The 22,871-nt window shown below is 43.2% G+C and overlaps 1 protein-coding gene across 1 annotated transcript in view; it reads left to right on the top strand.

Annotated features, from left to right (window-relative positions):
- Positions 1 to 5,182, top strand: part of ALDH8A1 (aldehyde dehydrogenase 8 family member A1) — a 32,068-nt gene extending 26,886 nt beyond the window's left edge. Inside the window, exon 7 of the mRNA XM_017875473.1 lies at positions 3,686 to 5,182. Within this exon, the coding sequence (XP_017730962.1) occupies positions 3,686 to 4,138 (453 nt within the window). The 3' untranslated portion in view covers positions 4,139 to 5,182. The remainder of the gene's footprint in view (positions 1 to 3,685) is intronic.
- The last annotated feature ends 17,689 nt before the right edge of the window (positions 5,183 to 22,871 follow it).

The raw sequence follows: 22,871 nt of genomic DNA, 5'->3' as shown, positions 1-22,871 counted from the left end.
GTAAAACCCCGTCTCTACTAAAAATACAAAAATTAGCTGGGCATGGGTGGCTCACACCTGTAGCCCCAGATACTCGGGAGGCTGAGGCAGGAGAATCGCTTGAACCTGGGAGGCAGAGGTTGCAGCGAGCCAAGATCGCACCATTGCACTCCAGCCTGGGCGACAAGAGTGAGACTCTGTCTCAAAAAAAGGAAAAAAAAGAAAGTTATTCACTGTTGAAAACTTGAAAATGGTACTTATTAGCAGCCAAGTTTTTTAAGAGAAAAACAATAAGGATGGTATTTCCATAACCACAGCACATCTAGAACTGCTGGTATATATGTAGCTTGCCTTGTTTTGTCATCCTCTCTGTTCAATCCCTCCCACATAGAGTAGAACTCCTCTCAGCTCTGCCCGCAATGCCTCCTCTGTATAAAGCCTCAGGAGGATCTACCTTCTGCTGGGAAACAGCCTGCTGACCCCATCATCCTGTGGCTTAGAGGATCAGTGGGCATCTGCCATCCTCACTGCTTCACTCTGAGTGTGTGCACAGATGAAATGAGATATGGGTTTACACTGAGTGAGCCTCCCACCAGCTGGGCTCCTCATGAGGCTTTCAGCTGAGTTCTAGTGAGAAAGCCCTGCTGTCTCTGCCTTTTGGGAGAGAGCTAATAGAAACACCTAGAGAAATGTTAAGTATGGCCTCTTCAGATTGTGACGCTTCAGTTCTGTGTGCCAAACCATCTTTGCTGGAGGAGGCAGCAGATGCCCTCTGCTGATGGTCATCTTTCCTTGTGTTACCCCAGAAAGCTTTGGGGCTGAGTGCTCAGGAAGACCGGGCTGCCATCTGCATGCCAGCACTCTCTGCCCCTACAGTGTGTTTTTGTCTTCTCCAAATCAAATTGGCCATGTGGAGTCTGGAGTTTTCATGTCCGTCCTACCTCTGCGTGATTGCCGCAATAGGTGGCAATGCCGTTGGCAAAAGAATCCAATTAGAATACGTACAAGTTGTTTTGTAATGGCTGAGGGCTCAAGGACTTATGGAGATACAACATGCTCCTAAATGGAGGTATGATTTCCCAGGGTCCCAGTGACTCCATGGAATGCTTAGTAACCTGCAGGGGATTCTATCCTTGTGGATTGAAGATAAGGCTCCATTTGCCTTTTTGTAGGGTTGCTTTTTGTTTTTCTTTCTACCTCCTGAATCCTTCCCTACTTGACACTCTGGAGGATCTGGCTGTGTACCTGTCTGCCTAAAGATGCGGGCAACTATATAGAGAGAATTCTGCAGGGTTTACAATGAGACTGGAGGCAGCACAGAAAAAGCTGACGGGTGCATCCCCTGCTAGGGCCAAGACTCAGACCTAACCAAGGCCCACTGTTGCAGTTTCCTGTCCTCTTTTATCAGATAAAAAACCTGACCTACAGAATGAGGGGTGTCTCTGAGGTCTCTCTGCTAATGTGTCGGGTCAGTCATTTCATTGTCATCACCAACATCATCAGTAACAACAGAGGCTGACAGTCAAAAAGGCTTACTATGTACCAGGCATTATGCTAAATCTTTTGTGTATATTATTTTATTTAATTCTCTCAAGAGCCCTATGAATTAGTGACTGTGGTAATTCTATGTTTCAGATAAGGAAACTGAGGCATAGGACATCTGAAAGCCCTCAGCTAGTAAATGGGTGAACTGGGGTTTGAATACAGCTTGGCTCTCGGAGTTACTCTTCTAACCCCTGTGCTCTGATTTTATGTCTAAAGCTACTGAGTACTAACTATTCTCTCTCCTGAAGAAAATATTTTATAATAATTTCTTACATTTATAGCATATTACTAGTCATGGTTTCTTCTCCCCTCCCCCCCCCCCGGAATTTATTGAAAATCTCTGTTCCCAAGCTGCTAAGGTAGATATCATCTAGTCATACTTTCTTCAGGAAATGAATTCAATTAGTGTGTCACCTTAGATATTAAATGTTTTGATAAGTTCACAATTTGAAGACTGGCACTTCTCTTTATCTTTTATTATTCCAAGAGCTTCTGAGAGATAAATCATGTGATCTCATTCAGACATAATGGTCTAAAGCCAGGTACTCCTTGTGCCGTGCTGAATCATTGATGAAGTCCAGCCACTGCATCCCAGCAGGGCCTCTGGACAGCTGCACCTCAATTCCCCTGTTCACACAGGACACTCACCTTTGGAAACTTTTAATTAATGTGGATGAATTATTTTCAAAAAAAGAAAGAGAGTAGGGCTCAAGAGAGGTACAAACTTATTTTATTTTCTACCCACAAACTAGAATAGCGTGTATTCTGGGAAAACTTCGAGATCACTATGGATGTTGGGGGTGGAGGTTAATGGAAGGGAATATAAATCTGTACCAAATGTTCCACTTTTTAAAAAAGTCTTGAGCTGGGTGTGGTGGTTCATTCCTGTAATCCCAACACTTTGGGGGGATCACTTTAGACCAGGAGTTGAAGACCAGCCTGGGCAACATAGCAAGACCCCATCTCTTTAGGAATTTAAACAAAATGAATTAGACATGATGATTTGTGTTTATAGTCTCAGCTACTCGAGAGGCTGAGGTGGGAGGATCTCTTCAGTCCAGGAGTCTTCAAGGCTGCAGCAAGCCATGGTCGTGCCACTGCATTGCAGCCTGGGTGACACAGTGAGACACTGTCTCTAAAAAAAGTCTTTAACTTCATGGCTTATTAATTCTACAGACTTGGAGCAAATTTAATAATAGAATAATATTACCTCTATTTTACATGGAAAATACACATATAGTTCTACACTGAATATAGTTCTACACTGAATATAGTTCTACGATGGAGTTCTAATGTAATCCTGGGGCAGAATTCTCAATAGATAAGTAAAAATCCAAAACATTATCGCAAAATTTACCCTGTCTTTCGTGTACTTCTTTACTGCTGTTCTACATTTTTAATTTTTAGGACTACTTTTACTACTTCTCTTTTGTTTATAATACCCCTTGGGGTAGAAAAACATATAATTGTGACTTCAACAATGTTTATTTATATATATAATTATTACGAGTTAACTTGCTACATAATTTATTTCCCATTATAGTTAGCTAAAATATATTACCTAGGTATATTTTCAGAGTATATTCAGTAATGAGACTAGAAATTAGAAATGATTTGTTCTGGAAGCTCATCTATTAAAGGCCACTCTGGCCTTTAACTAAATCTTACACATCTTTTTCTTCCTATTTTCTGCAATGGACATAGCTCTCAAAAAGGGAGAAAATATTCTTTCATGTATTTAGCTACAGAATATACATGAGTGTGAATTCTAACTTTACTGTTTATTAGCTCTATGAACCATTTATATTTTTCACACTCAATTATACTATCAGCAAATAGAAGATAATAATAGATTAACAATAGCTAATAATGTTTTGAGGCAATCAACTGAGATTGTATGAAAAGCACTTATCTGAGTTCCTGGCACTTAGACATTAAATAATTACTTCCCTCACTTATGTATGAAAGGTGAATGCCCAAATGATGCTTGGAGCGCCTCTGCCCTCCTGCTTAGCAGCTGAGTGATAAGATAATTGACCCTAGATTTCTTAGGAATGACCTTATCCCTCCTTCTGAGCTGATTAGAAAACATTGAATTTTCTGCTGATTTGTGTGAAGCCACATGGTAAGACATTGCTAATTATGATTTTTACCCACGCAGGTCAGAAGTTACGTCAAGAGAGCTCTTGCTGAAGGTGCCCAAATTTGGTGCGGTGAGGGAGTGGATAAGTTGAACCTCCCCACCAGGAACCAGGCAGGCTACTTTATGCTTCCCACGGTGATAACAGACATTAAGGATGAATCCTGCTGCATGACGGAAGAGATATTTGGTCCAGTGACGTGTGTCGTCCCCTTTGATAGTGAAGAGGAGGTGATTGAAAGAGCCAACAACGTTAAGTTTGGGCTGGCAGCTACTGTGTGGTCCAGCAATGTGGGACGTGTCCACCGGGTGGCTAAGAAGCTGCAGTCTGGCTTGGTCTGGACCAACTGTTGGCTCATCAGGGAGCTGAACCTTCCTTTCGGGGGGATGAAGAGTTCTGGAATAGGTAGAGAAGGAGCCAAGGACTCTTATGACTTCTTCACTGAGATCAAAACCATCACCGTTAAACACTGATCTTTGCTAATGGTGGAGCCACTATGGCCAATGCCTGGCTGCTGGGATCAGTTGTTCAACGCGTTGGATGAAAATCATGGCATGAATTCCAGCTATGCCTTGACTTGGCAGAAGGTTATCTCTAGCTTATCCTCAGTTCTTAGTAATTTTACCCACTAGTGAAGAGGTACTGTCTATTTTCAATGTGGACTCAGAAGAAAAGACTTCTAAGTAGGAAGACAGAACAATGATGCCAAACAGTTGTCAAGCTCCTCCCAGGTTATGTTTTTATAGTGTTTCTTTCATCATCTTCATTGAACTCTTCGGAATCTCCAGATAATCAGATTATTTCATTTGCAAGTATATGGTAAATTAAAAAAAAATCTACAATCAGGCACAGTGCCTCATGCCTGTAATCCCAGCACTTTGGGAGGCCAAGGCGGGCGGATCACTTGAGTTCAGGAGTTTGAGATCAGCCTAGGCAACATGGTGAAATCCTGTCTTTACCAAAAATTTAAAAATTAGCTGGGTGTGGTGCCCTCTGCCTATAGCCCCAGGTACTTGGGAGTCTGAGGTGGGAGGATCACTTGAGCCCGGGCTGTTGAGGCTGCAGTGAGCCATGATCATGCCACTGCATTTCAGCCTGTGGGACAGAGTGAGACCTTGTCTTTAAAAAAAAAAATGCTACAAACCCAAAAAGAAACAAATAGCCATAATTTGCCATCTTTGGAGAGCTTATGGAGATGTTCTCCTTGTCTATTAGCCACTAGTATGGCTAATTGATCTTTGATTGTACCTCATTATGTAAGGAGGCAGTGGATGTCTTTGGAATTTGTTAGCGGAAGCTTATGTGGTAAGCTCTACTAAATGTATCTCTACAAGGGCATGAAGAAAAACAAAATAACTACCACTTTTGGAGGAAACTTGGAACAAGAAGAGGACATAGTTTGATCTATTCCTATGGTCAAGTCCAATCAATTCCATTTCTTAGTGTATGCATCTAGTGAGGCTTACAACTTACTAACCCCAAAAGAAGCAATAAATGTTAAGCAATTTTAGTAACCAGTATGGCATGTATCTTATTTTTGAATGCATTCCTCCTTATCCCCATCTTCTTAGGAATACGGACATTTTACTAAGTAATAAAGATTTCAAATGCTTTTTTTCTTTTTTGGATCCCCAAATGATCACAGGAGAAAACTGAGGTTTATAGAGGTCGAGCAACATAACCAGGGTCACACACATGGTATGGGTAGAGGTACGGTTTGAACCCAGGACTTTCAGGCTCCAAAACCCATGATCTCTCATCCGCTTCCACTTGCCTTCGCTGGTGCTCAGGAAGCAGTGGAGTACCTGTGGTTCCTGGCACACATGGTGTTACATCTCCCCTCCAAGTTTCCTTCTTGTTTTGCCTCCCCCATCCTCTCTCCTACCCACCTCCATTTCAAGACCCTTCCTCAGTAGTCATGCTACTCAGGAACACCTCCAGCATGGGCCTTCCTACACTGATGGGAGTGATCTGTTTGCATGTCTGTCTCCGTAACTGGACAGGAGTGTCGAAGGCCAAGGCTGCTGGTACTGCACTCTGAAGAGTCTCAATTCATAGCATAGTGCCTGGCATACAGAAGGTGCTCAAAGCAAGTTCTGGGAAGGGAACAAAGTCTTCCTGGTGCTCTGGGGTATCTGTTCCATGGTTTGTGTGTGTGTGGTTGAGGGTGATGAGAGGGGAAGACTAAGCTTTATAATTTTGCTTAGGATTTCAGATAGATTGGCTTACTTGCAAATGCTGAGAAATAAAAGCCAGCCCCTTTCAGATCAAGTGATGGTGTTGGATTATACCTGACTCTAGATTCTACCTTCCCTCTTCCTTTCCTTGCCTCTTCCCTTCCTCAGCTGAGTCCCCTTGACCTTAATCACTTTAGTGAAGAACCAATTTGAACATCAGCAGGAGGAATTTCAGCAACTCTAGTCTCTAGGAATCTGCATCTTCACTCTTGTAAATGGGCTGGCTGAAGCTCATCCTTATTCCTGAGACCCAAACCATATCTTCATTCCAAATTCTAGCAACTGACTCCTTGCTCCCTGTGCCTGGACAGCCACCTTCCACCGGCTTGTCTTGGTCCAGGAAACTGTTCTCTCCAGGGCTCAGAGTCAGCCCTGCTCTTGTTGGTTCCTGTCTTGGCCCTGGGTCCTGCCTGCGGAGGGGCCTGCTTCTGGCTGACAGACACCCTGGATGCCATTTCCCTACTTCTGGGTCTTTTGGATCTCTAAAACTCCTCCTGAGCTCACAAGGCAGCCTCATTAATGCCTATTTGAGCAAATGCTTTTCCTCCAACCAACACTATTCCATCTGTCAGTTGTTATAACACTGTCTGAGTCTTAGCAGTCGAGCTAGTACTTCCCTAGTGTTGTTCCAGCCCCTACAGATCTGAGACTGAACTCCTCCCAGGCCATCCATGCGGTCTCAGGTCCCCACAGCAGCGGAGGCACCACTCCATTCTGTGCCTACACTGCAGCAGAGTCCCACAGGACTGGTGTATCCTGCCTTGGGGCTTCCACACCCCTGCTGTACTGTGCTCAGAACTGACGATAGACAGAATTGGGGTGAGGGTGTCCACAAGGGTTTTATTTTTAAGTCAGTTGATGGGCGCATAAGTGCTCACTATATTATTTCATAAGTCAGAATTATTTATATACCAAAAAAGGAAAGTGGATCATATTGAAGGGACAGCCAGGAACAGGCTGAGAGGAGAAGTTAAGAGAGACTCCTCCTGGCAGAGCCCAGAGGTCTTAAGCTTGAGGCTCAGGAATGGACAGCAGCTGAGGAGCAGTGCTTCTTAGACTTGGAAGTGCTCCTGAATCACCAGGGATTCTGTACAGAGTTGGATTCAGTAGTTCTGTGGTGGGACCTGAGATTGCACTTGGAGTGTCAAGGAATTAGAAGACACTGATTAGAAGACAGGTGCCTCCTCTCCTCTTCCTAGGTTTCGGGAGAAGCTGGCTACATTTGCTCCTTGCTGGAGACATTAGAGTAGAAGAACTTCCCAGGAATGCCTCTAATGGGGCTCCAGGCACAAAGCCTGAGATAGCTCAGGACCTTCCATGCAACACTGGGGAGGAGGAAGGGAGAGGCAGCCCCGTCTCAGAGTGACATGCACTGCAAAATGTCACCACCCAAGGCAAAGTCCTCCTCACTGGTAGTTAATGAGGATGCAAGATGAACTCTCCATACTTCTTAAAAAGAAGCTTCTTTGCTTCAGAAAATGGGGATTTAGTCCCCCATTCAGCAATGGGTCTTATGGGTAAACTGTTTTTCCAAATTTCAAAAAATAACTTTGTCAATTACCCATGCCGTTCAACAATATCTTTTTTTTTTTTTTTTTTTTTTTTTTTTTTTTTTTTTTTTTTTGTCGTTGTTTTTCTTTGAGTCAGACTCTCGCTCTGTCACCCAGGCTGGAGTGCAGTGGCACGATCTCGGCTCACTGCAACCTCCATCTCCTGGGTTAAAGCCATTCTTGAGCCTCAGCCTCTTGAGTATCTGGGATTATAGGCACCCGCCACCACATCTGGCTAATTATTGTATTTTTAGTAGAGACAGGGTTTCACTGTGTTGGCCAGGCTGATCTCAAACTCCTGACCTCAAATGATCCATCTGCCTTGGCCTCCCAAAGTGTTGGGATTACAGGCATGAGCCACTGAGCCCAGCCAACAATATCATTTTTATTTAAAAATTACTGGCCAGGCACAGTGGCTCATGCCTGTAATCCCAGCAGTTTGGGAGACAGAGGTGGGTGGATCACCTGAGGTCAGGAGTTCAAGACCAATCTGGCCAACATGGTGAAACCCCATCTCTACTAAAAATACAAAAAATTAACCATACGTGGTGGCACACACCTGTAATTCCAGCTACTTGGGAGGCTGAGGCAGAAGAATTGCTTGAACCTGGGAGGTGGAGGCAGCAGTGAGCGGAGATTGCACCACTGCACTCCAGCCTGGGAAATAGAGCGAGATTCTGTCTCAGAACAGAACAAAACAAAACAAAACAAAAAATACCCAACAACAAAAAAATTACCAAGCAACCAAGAATTATCAAATTTTTCAGAGACACTAAAAAGTTGAATGAATCCCCTCAGAAAGATGTGAGGGGATAGCACATTTATAAATAAGAACAGGCTTCTATGAAAAAGGAGCAAGCAAACAACGTGAAAGGGGTCTTGAGAAATTAAACAATTGATTCTCCAAATACATTTTAAAAATTTATAGAATTGAATCATTAATAGGGCTGAAAACAAATTAGTAGTCTGGAAGATAAAGTTGAGAAGATAGCTCAGGATGTAGAGAATGACAGAAAAGGAAAAATCTAAGAGAGTTGGTGAGATGCAGGATAGTTCTAGAGAGCTATTAATATGTAACTAATTCAAAATGTAAAAACAAAGGCAAAAATATGGAACCAGCCTAAATGCCCATCAACCAACAAGTGGATAAAGAAAATGTGGTATATGTGTGTGTGTGTGTGTGTGTGTATATACATATTTTATATGTATATATACACATACACCATGGAATACTACTCAGCCATAAAAAGGAATGGAATAACAGCATTCACAGCAACCTGGATGGAGTTGGAGACCATTACTCTGAGAGAAGTAACTCAGAAATGGAAAATCAAACATCCTATGTTCTCACTTCTAAGTGATAGCTAAGCTAAGGCATAAGAATGATATAATGGACTCTGAGTTTCCCGATGGGCAGGGTGGGAGGGGCGTGAGGGATGAAAGACATTGGGTACAGTGTCCACTGCTCAGGGTTTCCCGGCGGGCAGGGTGGGAGGGGCGTGAGGGGTGAAAGACATTGGGTACAGTGTCCACTGCTCAGGTGCTGGATGCACCAAAATATCAGAAATCAGCACTAAGTCACATATCCATGTAACCAAACACCACCTGTTCCCCAAAAGATATTGAAAAAAAAAAGAAGACAAACGGGGGGAAAATAACCAAATAAATAGAAAAATAAAATTTGTCTGAACTAGAGAAACTCTTTTTAGATGGAAAATACCATGTTTCAAGAAATACTCGGTGGAAAATTTTAAATTCCTAGTGTAGGCTGAGTGCAGTGTCTCACACCTGTAATCCCAGCACTTTGGGAGGCCGAGGTGGGAGGATATCTTAAGGTAAGAAATTTGAGACCAGCCTAGCCAATGTAGCGAGACCCTGTCTCAAAATATTAAAACTAAAATAAAAAAATCCTAGTGTAAGGCTTACAGAGTGAATCAACAGGATACCTACCCAAAAAAAGCACATAAGATTGTCATCACTCTTTTCATTAGTAACATTGATGCTAAAAGTAACAGAGGAGGAAAACTTCAAAGTTCTCAAGGAAAATTATTTTAAACCTAAATTTATATGCAGCCAAACTCTTATTTGCCAATGAAGGTACAATAAGATATTTAATGACTCGAAAAGTTTCTCCCTATTTATCCTTTCTGGTATGACTTGGGGATGTAATGCAGCAAAAGGAAGCAGAATTCAACAGAACAGAAGAACTGCCTGAAGAATGAAATGAAAATAAATTTTAAGTTGTTAGATATTAAAAAGAGTCCTAGAAAGCTATTGGCTCAAGTTAGGACAGGGAAGACAGGACGTGGTGATTGAAGAACATCTTTAAAAAGAATGTGGATTTTAAAATACGGTTTAATAATCTGGAAGGTCTTAGATATATGAAAAAGCTAAAGGGGAACAGAAATATGCCACCCCAAAATACGCTACTTTGGCACATTGATTGTTTTGAGCTGAGGGTAGTTAAGAAAAAGCAGCCACAGGAAAAGCTATTTTCCCCCTATTTGCTTAAAAGGAGAGCATAACATTCCCTTATGATAGTGTTCTCTCCTGTACCAGGACAGAAAGAATAACCTTTATTTCTGGAGATGGAGATGGTGCTGAGATGTCTGCATAAACAAACCTTACAAAATGACATTTACCTTCATTGGTTTTTTCCTCCAGATATTTACCTTTCTACAATCTACTGGCTCTAAAAGCCCAAACCCCCTCTTCTTTGTTACTCATTTCTCAACAATTTACCACTTTTTGTTGAAATGGTACTTAAGGCCCCAAGACTAGCCACTTATTTGGGTTTTTATTTCTTTTCTATGGGGCTTCCATACACATAAAATGTAAAATAAAATTTGTATGCCTTTTCCCCCTGTCAATCTGACTTTTGCCAGTTTAATTCACAAGGTCCAACTGAAGAGGGTAGAGGAAAAGTTTTCCTCTCCTACAGAAATAAGATAAAAAACATGTTCGTCTACTTTGTGTTTGTCAAGCATGGATCAAATTCAAAACTTTACATTTGCCATGATTCTAGAACTAGCACAGGAATAATTTTTTTTTTTTTAAAAAGGAGGAAAAGATGGCTTCAGAGTTTTTAGGAGCTAAAATTAGAGGTTGTGGATGACATGATTAAGTACTGGCCCCAGGGACTTTTCTGGCCAGGATGTTATCTCCTCATTAAATGGTCAGATCATCCTACTAGAAGGCTTCATTTTATAAGAGAAGAATTCATTACTTTAATAAGTTTAATCCAAAACACTTGAGTCAGTAAATTCCTACGAAGTATTACTCCATACTCCCAAGTTGACTTTTTTCTTGTTAGATTGATTTATTAGTACCTACTCTCCCTCCTAAGTTTTCAACTACAAAGTATTATTTTCTCTTTCAAAGCCCAAGCACATACTTCGGAGAACATTATAGAAATGCTGTGATTCACTCTATGAGTTATAACCACAGTCTCTCAATCACGTGATGGAGAGTAGCGCCCTGGAGAGGGCTATTCAAGGGGTAATGAACTTTCTAAATACGATTCACTTGAGCAGTAGGCTGGGCCAGGGCATTCCTGTCGTGGTGGCGGTCGGAGGGCTCTGGCTCCATTCTTCACTCTTTGGGCCATAGTCCTTGCCAAGCAATAGGCACCTGTTAGCAGATTTTGCACTGTCTGATGAGCCAGGGCACTTGGCTTCCATATTCTCACTTATGGGATGTGTGGGTGCTACTCAGAAATCAATAAAGACTAGAATAGCAATTATAATTTGGTTTCTGCCTCATTGTAAACTAGTGTGTCATTTCTCCAGGAAACAGGACAATTACTATAGTGATTTTGATTTGTATTACATTCAGTGCAGCAGATTTTTGTGGAGTCTCTATGCTGTCCATGTAATTGATCTTGAATCTATAGGGATAAAATAAATCCTGGCATACATCTAATATGAAAAATAATCTCTGCCTTCAAGGAGTTTGCACTCTATGAAGAATGGAAGAGTGTTGGAATGCATTTTCAGAGCACTGCATATGAAGCATAGAGATAATGCTTATGTATATTTAAAACTATATAAATAATAGAAAAAAGAAAAATAAAAAATGGGACTGGGATGCCTTAAGATTCTTCAGAACGCAGAAATGAAACGTTGCTTTCTGGATGGCTAACCTCTAAGGCAATCAAAATAGAATATAAATAGCTATCTATTGCTGCCAAGGCTTAAATCATTTTTCCAAATTGTGTTTGCCAAGACAAAAGGAGGTATTTTCTATGGCACAGGAGAGGTGAATGAGAGGATGAGTGGGTTGAATAGTCCTGAGTAATTATTGCATTTATTTAGGTTTCTGCAGCTATCTATCAGGGCCTGGGCTTATGACAGCAAATGATAATGAACAGTCAAAAGGCAGAAATAGCAACATTCACCCTATCATGCCACAGGAACATTATATTCTTTTTATACACAATACAGTGCAAAGGTTCAGGGAGAGCAAGAAGTCTGACCTGAAGCCATTTTTCCACTACTCATCATTTTTGACAGTTACAAGAAATTCAGAGAAGGGATTTTCTTGTCTAATTATTTCTAACCTTAAAGTTCAGGGAGTCAATCTTTCTCGAGATTAGGATGCACTGAATACATCCTGAGGAAAGGGTGCAGTACATGTTCTGCGAATACTGTCCAGGAGCTGTGAACTCTCTCCCTTTATTTAGGATATCAGAGGGAGGGGCGGGAGAGGGGAGGAGAGTTCAGTCATCTCAGCTTGAGGCAAGCGCTCGGTAAGCACTTTGGTATCGCTTCCATGGGGCACCGTATCACTTCCATCCCAATGACTGAACTCAACCTGAATGCAGACCACTAACTGTCTGATGATTAGTCCAAGGCCTAAGCCTCAGAACCCCAGGAGTTACTAGAGAGAAACCCTCAGAGCTGCTTTCTGGTGGATTATTAGTAGGAAAATGCATTTCCCCTAAAATACCTAAAATCAATGCAAAGAGACCTCAGAAGTATGTATTTTGCTGAACTTGAAACATCAGAGAAATTGTTCAAAAATCCCCTGAAGAGATAAATATGCTGATATTCAAATTTTTACCTATCTTGATGATTCTCACATGCTTTGATTTCTCAAGGATGTTGCATGAAAATCAGATTTCCTCTATTAGAAATTCATGAGCGCCTGCTGCTTACTTCCCAGTGGCAGTCCTTGGGACCTGATATGTAGGCACTTTCAAAAGATGCTTCCGGAGAGCATTTTATGCTCTGTGCAGGAACCTGCTCCCGCAGGCAATTGGCATCTCTAGTCACAGACCCTGAGGCTCTGGGGCTGTCACATAAATTGTGTAGAATCAGAGGCTGCTCCCCACACAGCAGCTCAACCACCCCAGATAGCCCCACTCCACCTTCAGTCCCGCAGGGAAGGGGTTTCCACCCTCTCCTGCCATTCCCTGTGTTTGAGCTTGAAATATTAAAACAGAGTACTTGTTTCACATGTAACTCAATGCCAACAGCTATAATTAAGAACACATAGAGGCCAGTTGCTTATTATATGTAGGCAGGAGCTCCAAAATACTTAATCAGAAATTGCAATTAGTTGTCATTGTCCTCAGAATACCTCTACTTCTTTGATGCTTGTCTATTTCTATAGGTTTTGTATATTCTGTATTCTAGTTCTGTTTAGGAGTTGTTTGCTGTAAGATCCTTGGTGAGCCAATAAGCTTCTCCGTGCCTCAGTTGTCCATCTGGCACTGGGGAGAGAGCTACACATGGTGATTTCAACATCCCTGGCAATTAACATTGTTATGATTCAGTGACTCCATGAATCCTTAATATTCCAGGAGTATTTTTCAAGGCTTTGTTGGAAATTGTTGAGTCACACTGGAATGAACTGCCATTATGAGATGAGGTTGGAATGTTCTGATCGCTCCAAGGGTAAGATTGGACTGAGGAATGTGGAGGAGGGCTGTGATGAGGTGTGGGATGGGAAAGTCATCATCAGATGCGTGGAGCTGGCATATCCTAGGCCAATAGACAAGATTAGGCAGATTCCCAGCACCTGATGAATGGCCAGCTACAATCAGAATTACGATTCTTCCCCGAAGAGCGGCCTATGATTTGTTTGGCAGAAGACTCAGAATCGTGATGATGATGATTTGCACCGGCCTTTAGGTGAGTCAGCACTGACACGAGGCACCGACAAGCTTGGCAGCAGAGACTGACAGTGACTGTTCTGGACTGTTACATGCATTTCAGAAGGTTTGCTGTAGATACCCAGGACCAAAATATCTTCCCCACACTACAACCCGAAACCCTCATGAACAAAGCCTGAAGTGAGAGGCTTGGCCCTGGGACATATCAGGGGTGAATCTACCCTATATTAATGGAGTTATAGTCAGCTGTGGGCAGCCCCAAGCAAATAATACTGGAAATTCCCAGAAGATAAGCAGATCTGAAGCAAGGACCAAGGGCTTTGAATCTTTCTTTCTCTCTCTTTCTTTCTTTCTTTCTCTTTCTTTCTTTCTTTCTTTCTTTCTTTCTTTCCTTCCTTCCTTCCTTCCTTCCTTCCTTCCTTCCTTCCTTCCTTCCTTCCTTCCGTCCCTCCCTCCTTCCTTCTTTCTTTCTGTTTTAAAGATGGAGTTTTGCTCTTGTCACCCAGGCTTGAGTGCGATCTCAGCTCACTGCAACCACCACCTCCCGGGTTCAAGCAATTCTCCTGCCTCAGCCTCTCAAGTAGCTGGGATTACAGGCATGCACCACCACAACTGGATAATTTTTGTATTTTTGGTAGAAATGAAGTTTCACCACTTTGGCCAGGCTGGTCTCGAACTCCTGACTTCAGGTGATCTGCCCGCCTCGGCCTCCCAAAGTGCTGGGATTGCAGGTGTGAGCACTGCACCTGGCCAAAATTGTCTTTCAAAAGTCTGAGCTCAGTGGCTTATGGGAATATCTAACATGGATGGCCTGAAGGCAGGTGGAGCATCCTAGACCAGGCCCTGGCACAGGGGGTAGTGCAGTGGGAAGTTGGTATCCAGGAGATCTGCCTCTCCAGGTCTTCCTGCTGAGCAGCCAGCAGCACTTGGGGCACTAGAGCACAATGTCCTCCTTTGATCTCATCTGGATCAGGCTTTCCAGGTTGTCTCTGGGGAAGGTGTTCTCTCCAGTGTCCCTGGGTGTGTCATGACACCAGATAATCTCAGATTCCTTAAAGCAGCTGGGGATAAGAGGGCTAGAGACTTGGGATACCCTTGGAGAACATGGAGCTCAACCTTCCCAGTTCCTACTCCCAAAGCAGCAACAGGAGTTTGTAAATACATACATTATTATTTATAAAAAGGCTGATTGTGACATGTAAAAAAATAAAATAAAATAATCTTAAGAGTGCCTAATGATGCAAATGAAAGTAAAAGTATTTCTCTCTGTGTTGAGCTAAACACTCCCCTCTCCATCCTTAATTGTTCTTCCCAGAATTTAACCATTTAGAAATAGCTCTGGATTTAGGTCTTCTATGTCTTCTACACAACAGAACTAACCCATATGTGGCCGCACATTTCTGGCCACATCAACTTCAAATAATACACAGTTTTTCAGTTTCCTACAATGAAAGGTGTGAAATTCAGTACATGTACCCTACCTCGTCCCATCTGCAACTCCCCTTCCAATTTTTATTAGTTACATTAATATTTTAAGACATTTGGCCAGGCGTGGTGGCTCATACCTGTAATCCCAGCACTTTGGGAGGCCGAGACGGGTGGATCACCTGAGGTCAGGAGTTTGAGACCAACCTGGCCAACGCGGTGAAACCCCGTCTCTACTAAAAATACAAAAATTAGCTGAGCATAGTCCCAGTTACTTGGGAGGATGGGACAGGAGAATCGCTTGAATAGGAGGCAGAGGTTGTAGTGAGCACCACAGCATTCCAGCCTCGGCGACAGAGTGAGACTCCATCTCAAAAAATATATATACATACATTTTTATTTGTATGTAAAAATATACTTTTAATTTGTATATAAATATATTTTATATAAATATAAAAATATTTTATATAAAAAAATATGATTATATATAAAATATTAATATATTTATCTTTTATAAACATATATAGTTTTATATTTATATATAAATATATATTAAGATATTTAATGGTTCCATGGATAACTTTAATATGTATAAATTTTAATCTGTTGATTTATCGAGTTTTGACATTATCTACCTTCTCCTTATTCTGTAAGATGAGGAAAGTAGATGGTAACCACCATCCCAGGCCTCCATCCTTTCCCTTCTAAACTCACCCGCTGATTAATTTCATTATCTAGGCTAGTAACTTCTGCACTCTATTCTGTAATTTTAAGTTAGCTTTTTGTACTTTGTCTACAGCTTGACTTTAAATAAAGAAGGACAAAAACCAATAAGAGAAATTCATAATATTAAGATAATATACAGGCTGGGCGCAGTGACTCATGCTTGTACTCCCAGCACTTTGGGAGACCGAGGTGGGAATATTGCTTGAGGCCAGTTCAAGACCATTCTGGGCAACATGATGAGACCTCATCTCTACAAAAACTAAACAAAATTAGCCGGGTGTGGTGACGTGCACCTGTAGTCCCAGCTCCTCGGGAGGCTGAGGTGGGAGAATTGCTAGAGCCCAGGAGGTTGAGGCTGCAGTGAGCCATGATGGTGCCACTGCACTCCAGCCTGGGTGACAAAGTAAGACCCTGTCTCAAACAAAAGATAATATAAATATTAATTGCAGAATCAAATAGTATGTACGGTCCATAAAGATGGAAAGACTATTTTATGTTGCCAAAATATCCACCCAAAAGGTGAAAAAATGGACTCCTTTTACTTTTACCCTTCTATTTATCCAAGTCATATCACATTTCAGTTTGCTCTTCTTATCATAACTTCTGAATAGCTTTTCCTTTCTGTTTCCTTAAATGGATAGAATAGACATATAGGGAAGGTAGGGGAAAAAACTTTCCTCTATCCTGGTAGGTTTTGTGTCTGGGACCTGCAGATTAGACTGACAAAAGACAGATTAACAGAAAACAAAACACATATAGGCCGGATGCCACGGCTCATGCCTGTAATCCCAGCACTTTGGGAGGCCAAGGCGGGTGGATCACTTGAGGCCAGAAGTTTGAGACCAGCCTGACCAACAGAATAAAACCCCATATCTACTAAAAACACAAAAGTTAGCCAGGCATGGTAGTGCATGGCTGTAATCCCAGCTACTCAGGAGGCTGAGGCATGAGAATTGCTTGAGTCTGGGAGGTGGATGTTGCAGTGAGCTGAGATCGTGCCACTGCACACCAGCCTGGACCACAGAGCAAGACTCTGTCTCAAAAAAAAAAAAAATACAATTTTATTTAATATTTACATGCACAAAGGTCTTCGTAGAAAAGAAGATCCAAAGAAATGGTTAAATTTGGGGGGCTTTATACAATCTTAAAAAAAGGTAATAAATCATGGAGAAGTGATAAGAGGAGGAGTGTGGGTGTCTAGGGATGGTAAGTTTGCTTACCAAAGTTAAGGAGGTAGGGGCTGGTCATTTTAGGAACATTAAACTCTCTCTGTGGAACCAGGTAGAGGGCCTACAGGAATAAGTGTCTGTCATGGTGTGTGCTCGTGTGGGCACCTACTGTGGGTGTGGGGATTTGGGAAGCCTCCTTACCTTCCCTCATTTTACATTACTTCCTCTCCTCCTCTTCCATTTTCTTCTCCTCCTTCTCCTTATTTTTATTTTTTGGTATGTTTTACATTGTAACTTTATTTGTCTACAGATCTCTGGGTTTTTAAAAACATCTGCGCCATCGAACATTTTTCACCCTCCTCCCTCTCTCCTACCCTTAAGTATTTCTTCGATACCGTCGGAACAGCCTGTACCCAGAGCTTGGATCATGGGCTCCTCAGCAATCTCAATCTGTACATGCATTTGTGTCACTGAGTAGTGCTAAATAAGATGAAGTGTTAAGATTACGGGGATCTGTATTAGGTTACAGATCCTGAGACATCATGTGAGGTGGTGTGACGACTAATGTTCCCTGGCACATTTTCCTAGCTTGGCCTTTCTGCAACCTGTGCAGTTTTCAAGGAAATGGCTGAGTGGTTTTGTTCTGGCTGAGTGGCAGGGAATGGGGACATGTTAGGAGACACCCATCTTATCTTCTTTTCAAATTGTGCTGAAGATCAGAAACAGGAAAAAAAAGTCCAGCCTGGCTGGTTGTTACCATTGACACGGCATGTGAGCTAACTCATGCTGAAATTCCCTCCTAGGTACAGTGATTGCTAAGATGTCTGGGCAAATATAGGCTCCTTTTTAGCTAAGTGTTTCCTTACATGGAGCTGCTCAATACTGAAAATAATCGACGTTTTTTACTTTTCTACTGTCTTGAGGGCCCTGGTGTGGGAAAGCGCTGGGCTGGGAGCGTGATGCTGCTGAGAGTTGAGCAGAGAAACTCGGCGGCTCTCTGCAGCCTGTCCCTGCAGAAATCCTGGCCGACTTCAGGGAGGGGAAGTGGGTGAGATCTGGTCAGATCTCTTTGTATATCCTGACCTAATCATCATAGCCCTTGGCCCCCTGGTCTATGGCTCACGGTCTCTGTCCCTCTGTAGACAGTATGAGTTTCATCAGGCTGAAGATGGCTAATCAAAATAGCATTCTGCAATGAAGCCAAGGAAATATCATACTGAGTACAATGACGCTCCTTTATTTTCAGTACAATGAAAATAAAATCCTTCTCTAATCATAAATTATTTTTGACATCTGAATCTGAGCTCACAAATCCCAGTTTGCAGAGCTAGTTTTATTTACTTGGATGGAGTGTGAAAGAGTCCTAGACCAGGGGTTTAGGAGAGGTAGCTCTGCTGTGTTTCAGGCTGGGGCCTGGTGGTGCGACTGGGCTATGGCCTGGTTGTTGTAGGAGACCAGTAAGGGGCAGGACCCTGCATTTGATGTTCCCAAAGGACTGAGGCGAGTGCCGAAGGGCAGGACACCCAGCAGAACTCTGATAGGAATTGAGAGCATGACTATGGCAATGACCATGGGGGGGTGGTTGCTGCAAGTAGGGGGAAGCAGAAGGGCACCTCCTGTCTTAATGGGGCCAGGGCATTACAGTGGGAAGCAGGAGAGGTTCCCAAATTCTGGCAAGCAGAGTATGGCATCAGGAAACCTGGTTATAGACAGCAGGGCTCTGCTGAAATTCAGGGGTGAGGCTCTGATTCCCAGCAGGGAGATAGGAAAAAAGCCAGGCAGAACCCCAGTGCTAGACAGTGATGGGAGCACCGGCAGGGTTATCCAGACAGGGAGTTTTTACTGTGTTTTCAGGGAACTTAGAGAGTCTTATCTTAGTGACCTATTATCAGAACTGAGGCACCGTGTCAGGGATAAGCTAGCCACCACATTGACTTGAACCTGGAGTCCTTGAATCAGTCCTTTCTCAGCCCAGTAAGGCTCAGCTGGGCTGAACCTAGAGGTGAAGGTCAAGTGAATGATGTGTGTCCAGAGGAAGGGAAAAAGGTGGGACAAAAATGAGCTACAGATGCTGGGACTTTGCCTAAGCCTGATACTTCTTGGTCTAACAGGGCTGTTGTGAATTCAACATTAGGTATGGTATATTAAAGCAATTTCAGAAAGAAAATTCATGTGAAAACTCAGGTCAAATAAGAATGGAGGTTTTTCCATAGAAATTTTATAAGACAGAGACGCAAGGGCATCTTCAAGTGTAGAACTTTTGTCTCGGCTGTCTGTTTTTCTGCAAAAGCCCTTTCTTCCTCCTGTAGGCCTCTATAACCCCTACTTAGTCTACTGGTCTTTTATTATTATTATTATTTAGAGATGGAGTCTTGCCATGTTGCCCAGGCTGGTCTTGAACTTCTGGGATCAAGCAATTCACTGGCCTTGGCCTCCCAAAGTGCTGGGATTACAGGTGTGACCCACTGCACCCAGCCATACTAAGCTTTAAAAACTCATTTCGGGCTGGGCGCGGTGGCTCATGCCTGTAATCCCAGGACTTTAGGAGGCTGAGGTGGGTGGATCACCTGAGGTTGGGAGTTTGAGACCAGCTTGACCAAAAAGGAGAAACCCCGTCTCTGCGAAAAATACAAAATTAGCTGGGTGTGGTGGTGCATGCCTGTAACCCCAGCTACTGGGGAGGCTGAGGCAGGAGACTTGCTTGAACCAGGGGTCGGGGGGCGGAGGTTGTGGTGAGCCGAGATTGCGCCATTGTACTCCAGCCTGGGCAACAAGAGCCAAACTCCGTCTCAAAACAAAACAACACTGAAAACCTAATTTCAGTCACCCTTTTCTGGGGAAACCTTTTCTGCATCCCTGACCAGGTGGCATCCTGCTTCAAAGTTCTCAGTTAGCTGAGTTGGAATTTTACATATTTTTGCCCTATCATTTAATTACTGCTGGCCTCTCCCACTGAAAGGCATGTTTCCTGAGGATAGAGGGCATGTCTGTCCTTTTGTTGCTGGGTCCATAGACTTAGCCCAGTGCCTGGTATATTTTAAGTGTTCAGTTAATATGTGTTGACTGACTGAATGAATATTTTGAGGGAAATAGAATTCTTTTTTTTTGTAGGAGAAAGCAGGAGCATTACTGACGGTATTCGGTATTGTAGAACACTTAGGAAAATAGAACACCCTAGAAACATATTTTAAAGACCCCCAAGATATCTGAGGAGACAAGACCGGAAGGAATTGTAAAGCCTGGAAATACTGACAGCTATGGCCTTATATCTTTGGCCCAGATTTGACATAAAAATAAGCCAAAGTGACTCTAAATAGGTTTTTAAAGGAAATTCAAGTTCATCTACAGGACAAATAGAGGGTACCACAGTCCTATCCTGTTTTCCCCTCTCCCTACCTCCTACATTCTGCATCCTGTCCCCACAAATGTATGTAAGTTGTTACAAAAATAAACACTGGATGCATTCTTTTTTAATTTTATTATTATTATTATTATTATTATTTTTGGAGAAGGAGTCTCACTCTTACCCGGACTGGAGTGCAGTGGTGCCATCTCAGTTCACTGCAACCTCTACCTCCTGGGTTCAAGTGATTTTCCTGCCTCAGCCTCCTGAGTAGCTGGGATTACAGGTGCCCACCATCACGCCCAGCTACTTTTTGTATTTTTAGTAGAGACAGGTTTCACCATGTTGGCTAGGCTGGTCTCAAACTCCTGACCTCAGATGATCCTCCCACCTCGGCCTCCCAAAGTGCTGGGATTACAGGTGTGAGACACTGCACCTGGCCTAGATGCCTTCTTTAAGGAGTAAATAAGTCATGCCCATAGCTAGAATGGAGGCTGTAGAGTGGGGTATCCCTTATTTAGTTTTGATGAATGTGAGAATTCTTTGGTTTCCAGCAGCAGAATCTAACATTGGCCATGGTGTAAACTGCATAATGCAAGGGAAGTGTGGAAAACCAAGCTTGGAAATGAATTAGAATGGAAACATCTCTATGTAGCCAAAACTATGATTCAGACTTGCCTGGGTAGAGCTGTGTATATATTTTCTAAAAGCCTATTTCATTTTTATTCTATTTATCAGGTTGCTTGGGTTTCAAGTTCTAAGAGAAAGCAGTTGTTTGGGTTGTTTTCTGCCCAGAGAATCTTCATACTTCCACCAGACTTTACCCAATGGGGAAGATAATTTCTTTAAAAAAAAAAAAAAAAAAAAGTGGGCCGGGCGCAGTGGCTCATGCCTGTAATCTCAGCACTTTGGGAGGCCGAGGCGGGTGGATCACGAGGTCAGCAGATTGAGATCATCCTGGCTAAGATGGTTAAACCCTGTCTCTACTAAAAATACAAAAAAATTAGCTGGGTGTGGTGGCGGGTGCCTGTAGTCCTGGCCACTCGGGAGGCTGAGGCAAGATAATGGCTTGAACCCGGGAGGTGGAGCTTGCAGTGAGCCAAGATCATGCCACTGCACTCCAGCCTGGGCAACAGAGCGAGATTCCATCTAAAAAAAAAAAAAAGGTGACATGCTATTTCCTAAAAAAGGAAGTAGGAGTGCAGGGCACCATCAACAAATGAATGGATGAACAAAAGGTTGTACATAGAGATGAAATAGGATATTATTCAGCCTTAAAAAGAATTGAAATTCTGACAGATGCTACAATATGGATGATCCTTGCAAACATTATGCCAAGGGAAAAAAGTCAGAAACAGAATCAATACTGTATGATTCCACTTATATGAGGTTCCCAGAGTAGTCAAATTCATAGGAACAGAAAGTAGAATTGTGGTTCCCAGACCTAGGGGAAGAGGGGAATGGGAAGTTACTGTTTAATAGGAACAGAGTTTCAGTTTGGGATGAGGAGAAAGTTCTGGAGATGATTGATGATAATAGTTGCATAACAATGTGAATTTATTTATTTATTTATTTTGAATTGTGTAGCCCTTTGTTAGCAACTAAAATAGAAGATACCTGTTGTACAACGTGGGTAGTAATTGACTATAACTGGAGATTTATTATATTATAATACAGACCATTTATAAATGCAATTTCTTTATTGAAAAGCTTCCACCTTTTTTGTTCTTGTCTACAATTTGCCAAAACTATTCTGAAAGGTGGACATATACGTGCCACAAGTGTCTGCAAGCCAGCTCGCGCGCACAATTCTTAGGATATGCGGTAAGATGCTTTAAGCAAGTTACTGTTCAAAAGCTGTCTGCCGACAACTGAGCCCTTGTACAGTTGGTTATCTTTTTTTTAAATCCAAAATATTTTGATGCCAGCCTTCCTTCTGAGAGGTGACAGATGTGCTAGCAGTCCCTCACTTTCAGGGCGCCCTCCTTGGCCTGCGCGTCCCCACTCCTGGCCATGCTTGATGAAGAGCCCCCTTCATCCCCACCACCTGCACTGTGGGAGCCCCTCTCCTGGGCTGGCCCAGGGTTGGAGCGCAGCTCCCTCTTGCTTGCCGGGAGTTGTGGAGAGAGAGGTGGCCGGAGGGAACACAGGGCCTGCCCCCGTGGCACTGCCACGAGTCCCAAGCGTCGAGTTCCGGTGGGCATGGACGGCGGGCTCAAGCGGCCCGGCACTCTAATCCAGGCCAGCCGGTGAGCCGGCCCAGGGTGGTGAGGGCTTAGCCTCTGGCCAGCAGCTGTTGAGGTTGTGCCAGGTCCCCCAGCACGGCTGGCCCCACGTGGCACCACGCCTGGAATTCTCGGCCCAAGGGCCTCAGCTGCCTCATGACCTGCAGGCCTGCCATGTCGCAATTCGTCCCCATCCCTCGGTGGTGGGCCCCTCCCATGTGGCGCGCAAGCTTCCCTGACGGGCGCCGTCCCCTGCTCCGTGATGCCTGGTCCCATTGACCTCCCAAGGGCTGAGGAGTGCTGCCTGGCTCAGGACTGGCCGGCAGCTCCACCTGCAGCCAGGGTGAGGGATCCACTAGGTGAAGCCAGCTGGGCTCCTGAGTCTAGTGGGGACTTGGAGAACTTTTATGTCTAGC

Source organism: Rhinopithecus bieti, unplaced genomic scaffold, assembly GCF_001698545.2.
Source record: "Rhinopithecus bieti isolate Rb0 unplaced genomic scaffold, ASM169854v2 scaffold_9615, whole genome shotgun sequence".
Lineage (NCBI taxonomy): Eukaryota > Metazoa > Chordata > Mammalia > Primates > Cercopithecidae > Rhinopithecus > Rhinopithecus bieti.
Note: the sequence above shows the minus strand (reverse complement) of the source record. Positions and strands in the feature narration are given on the sequence as shown.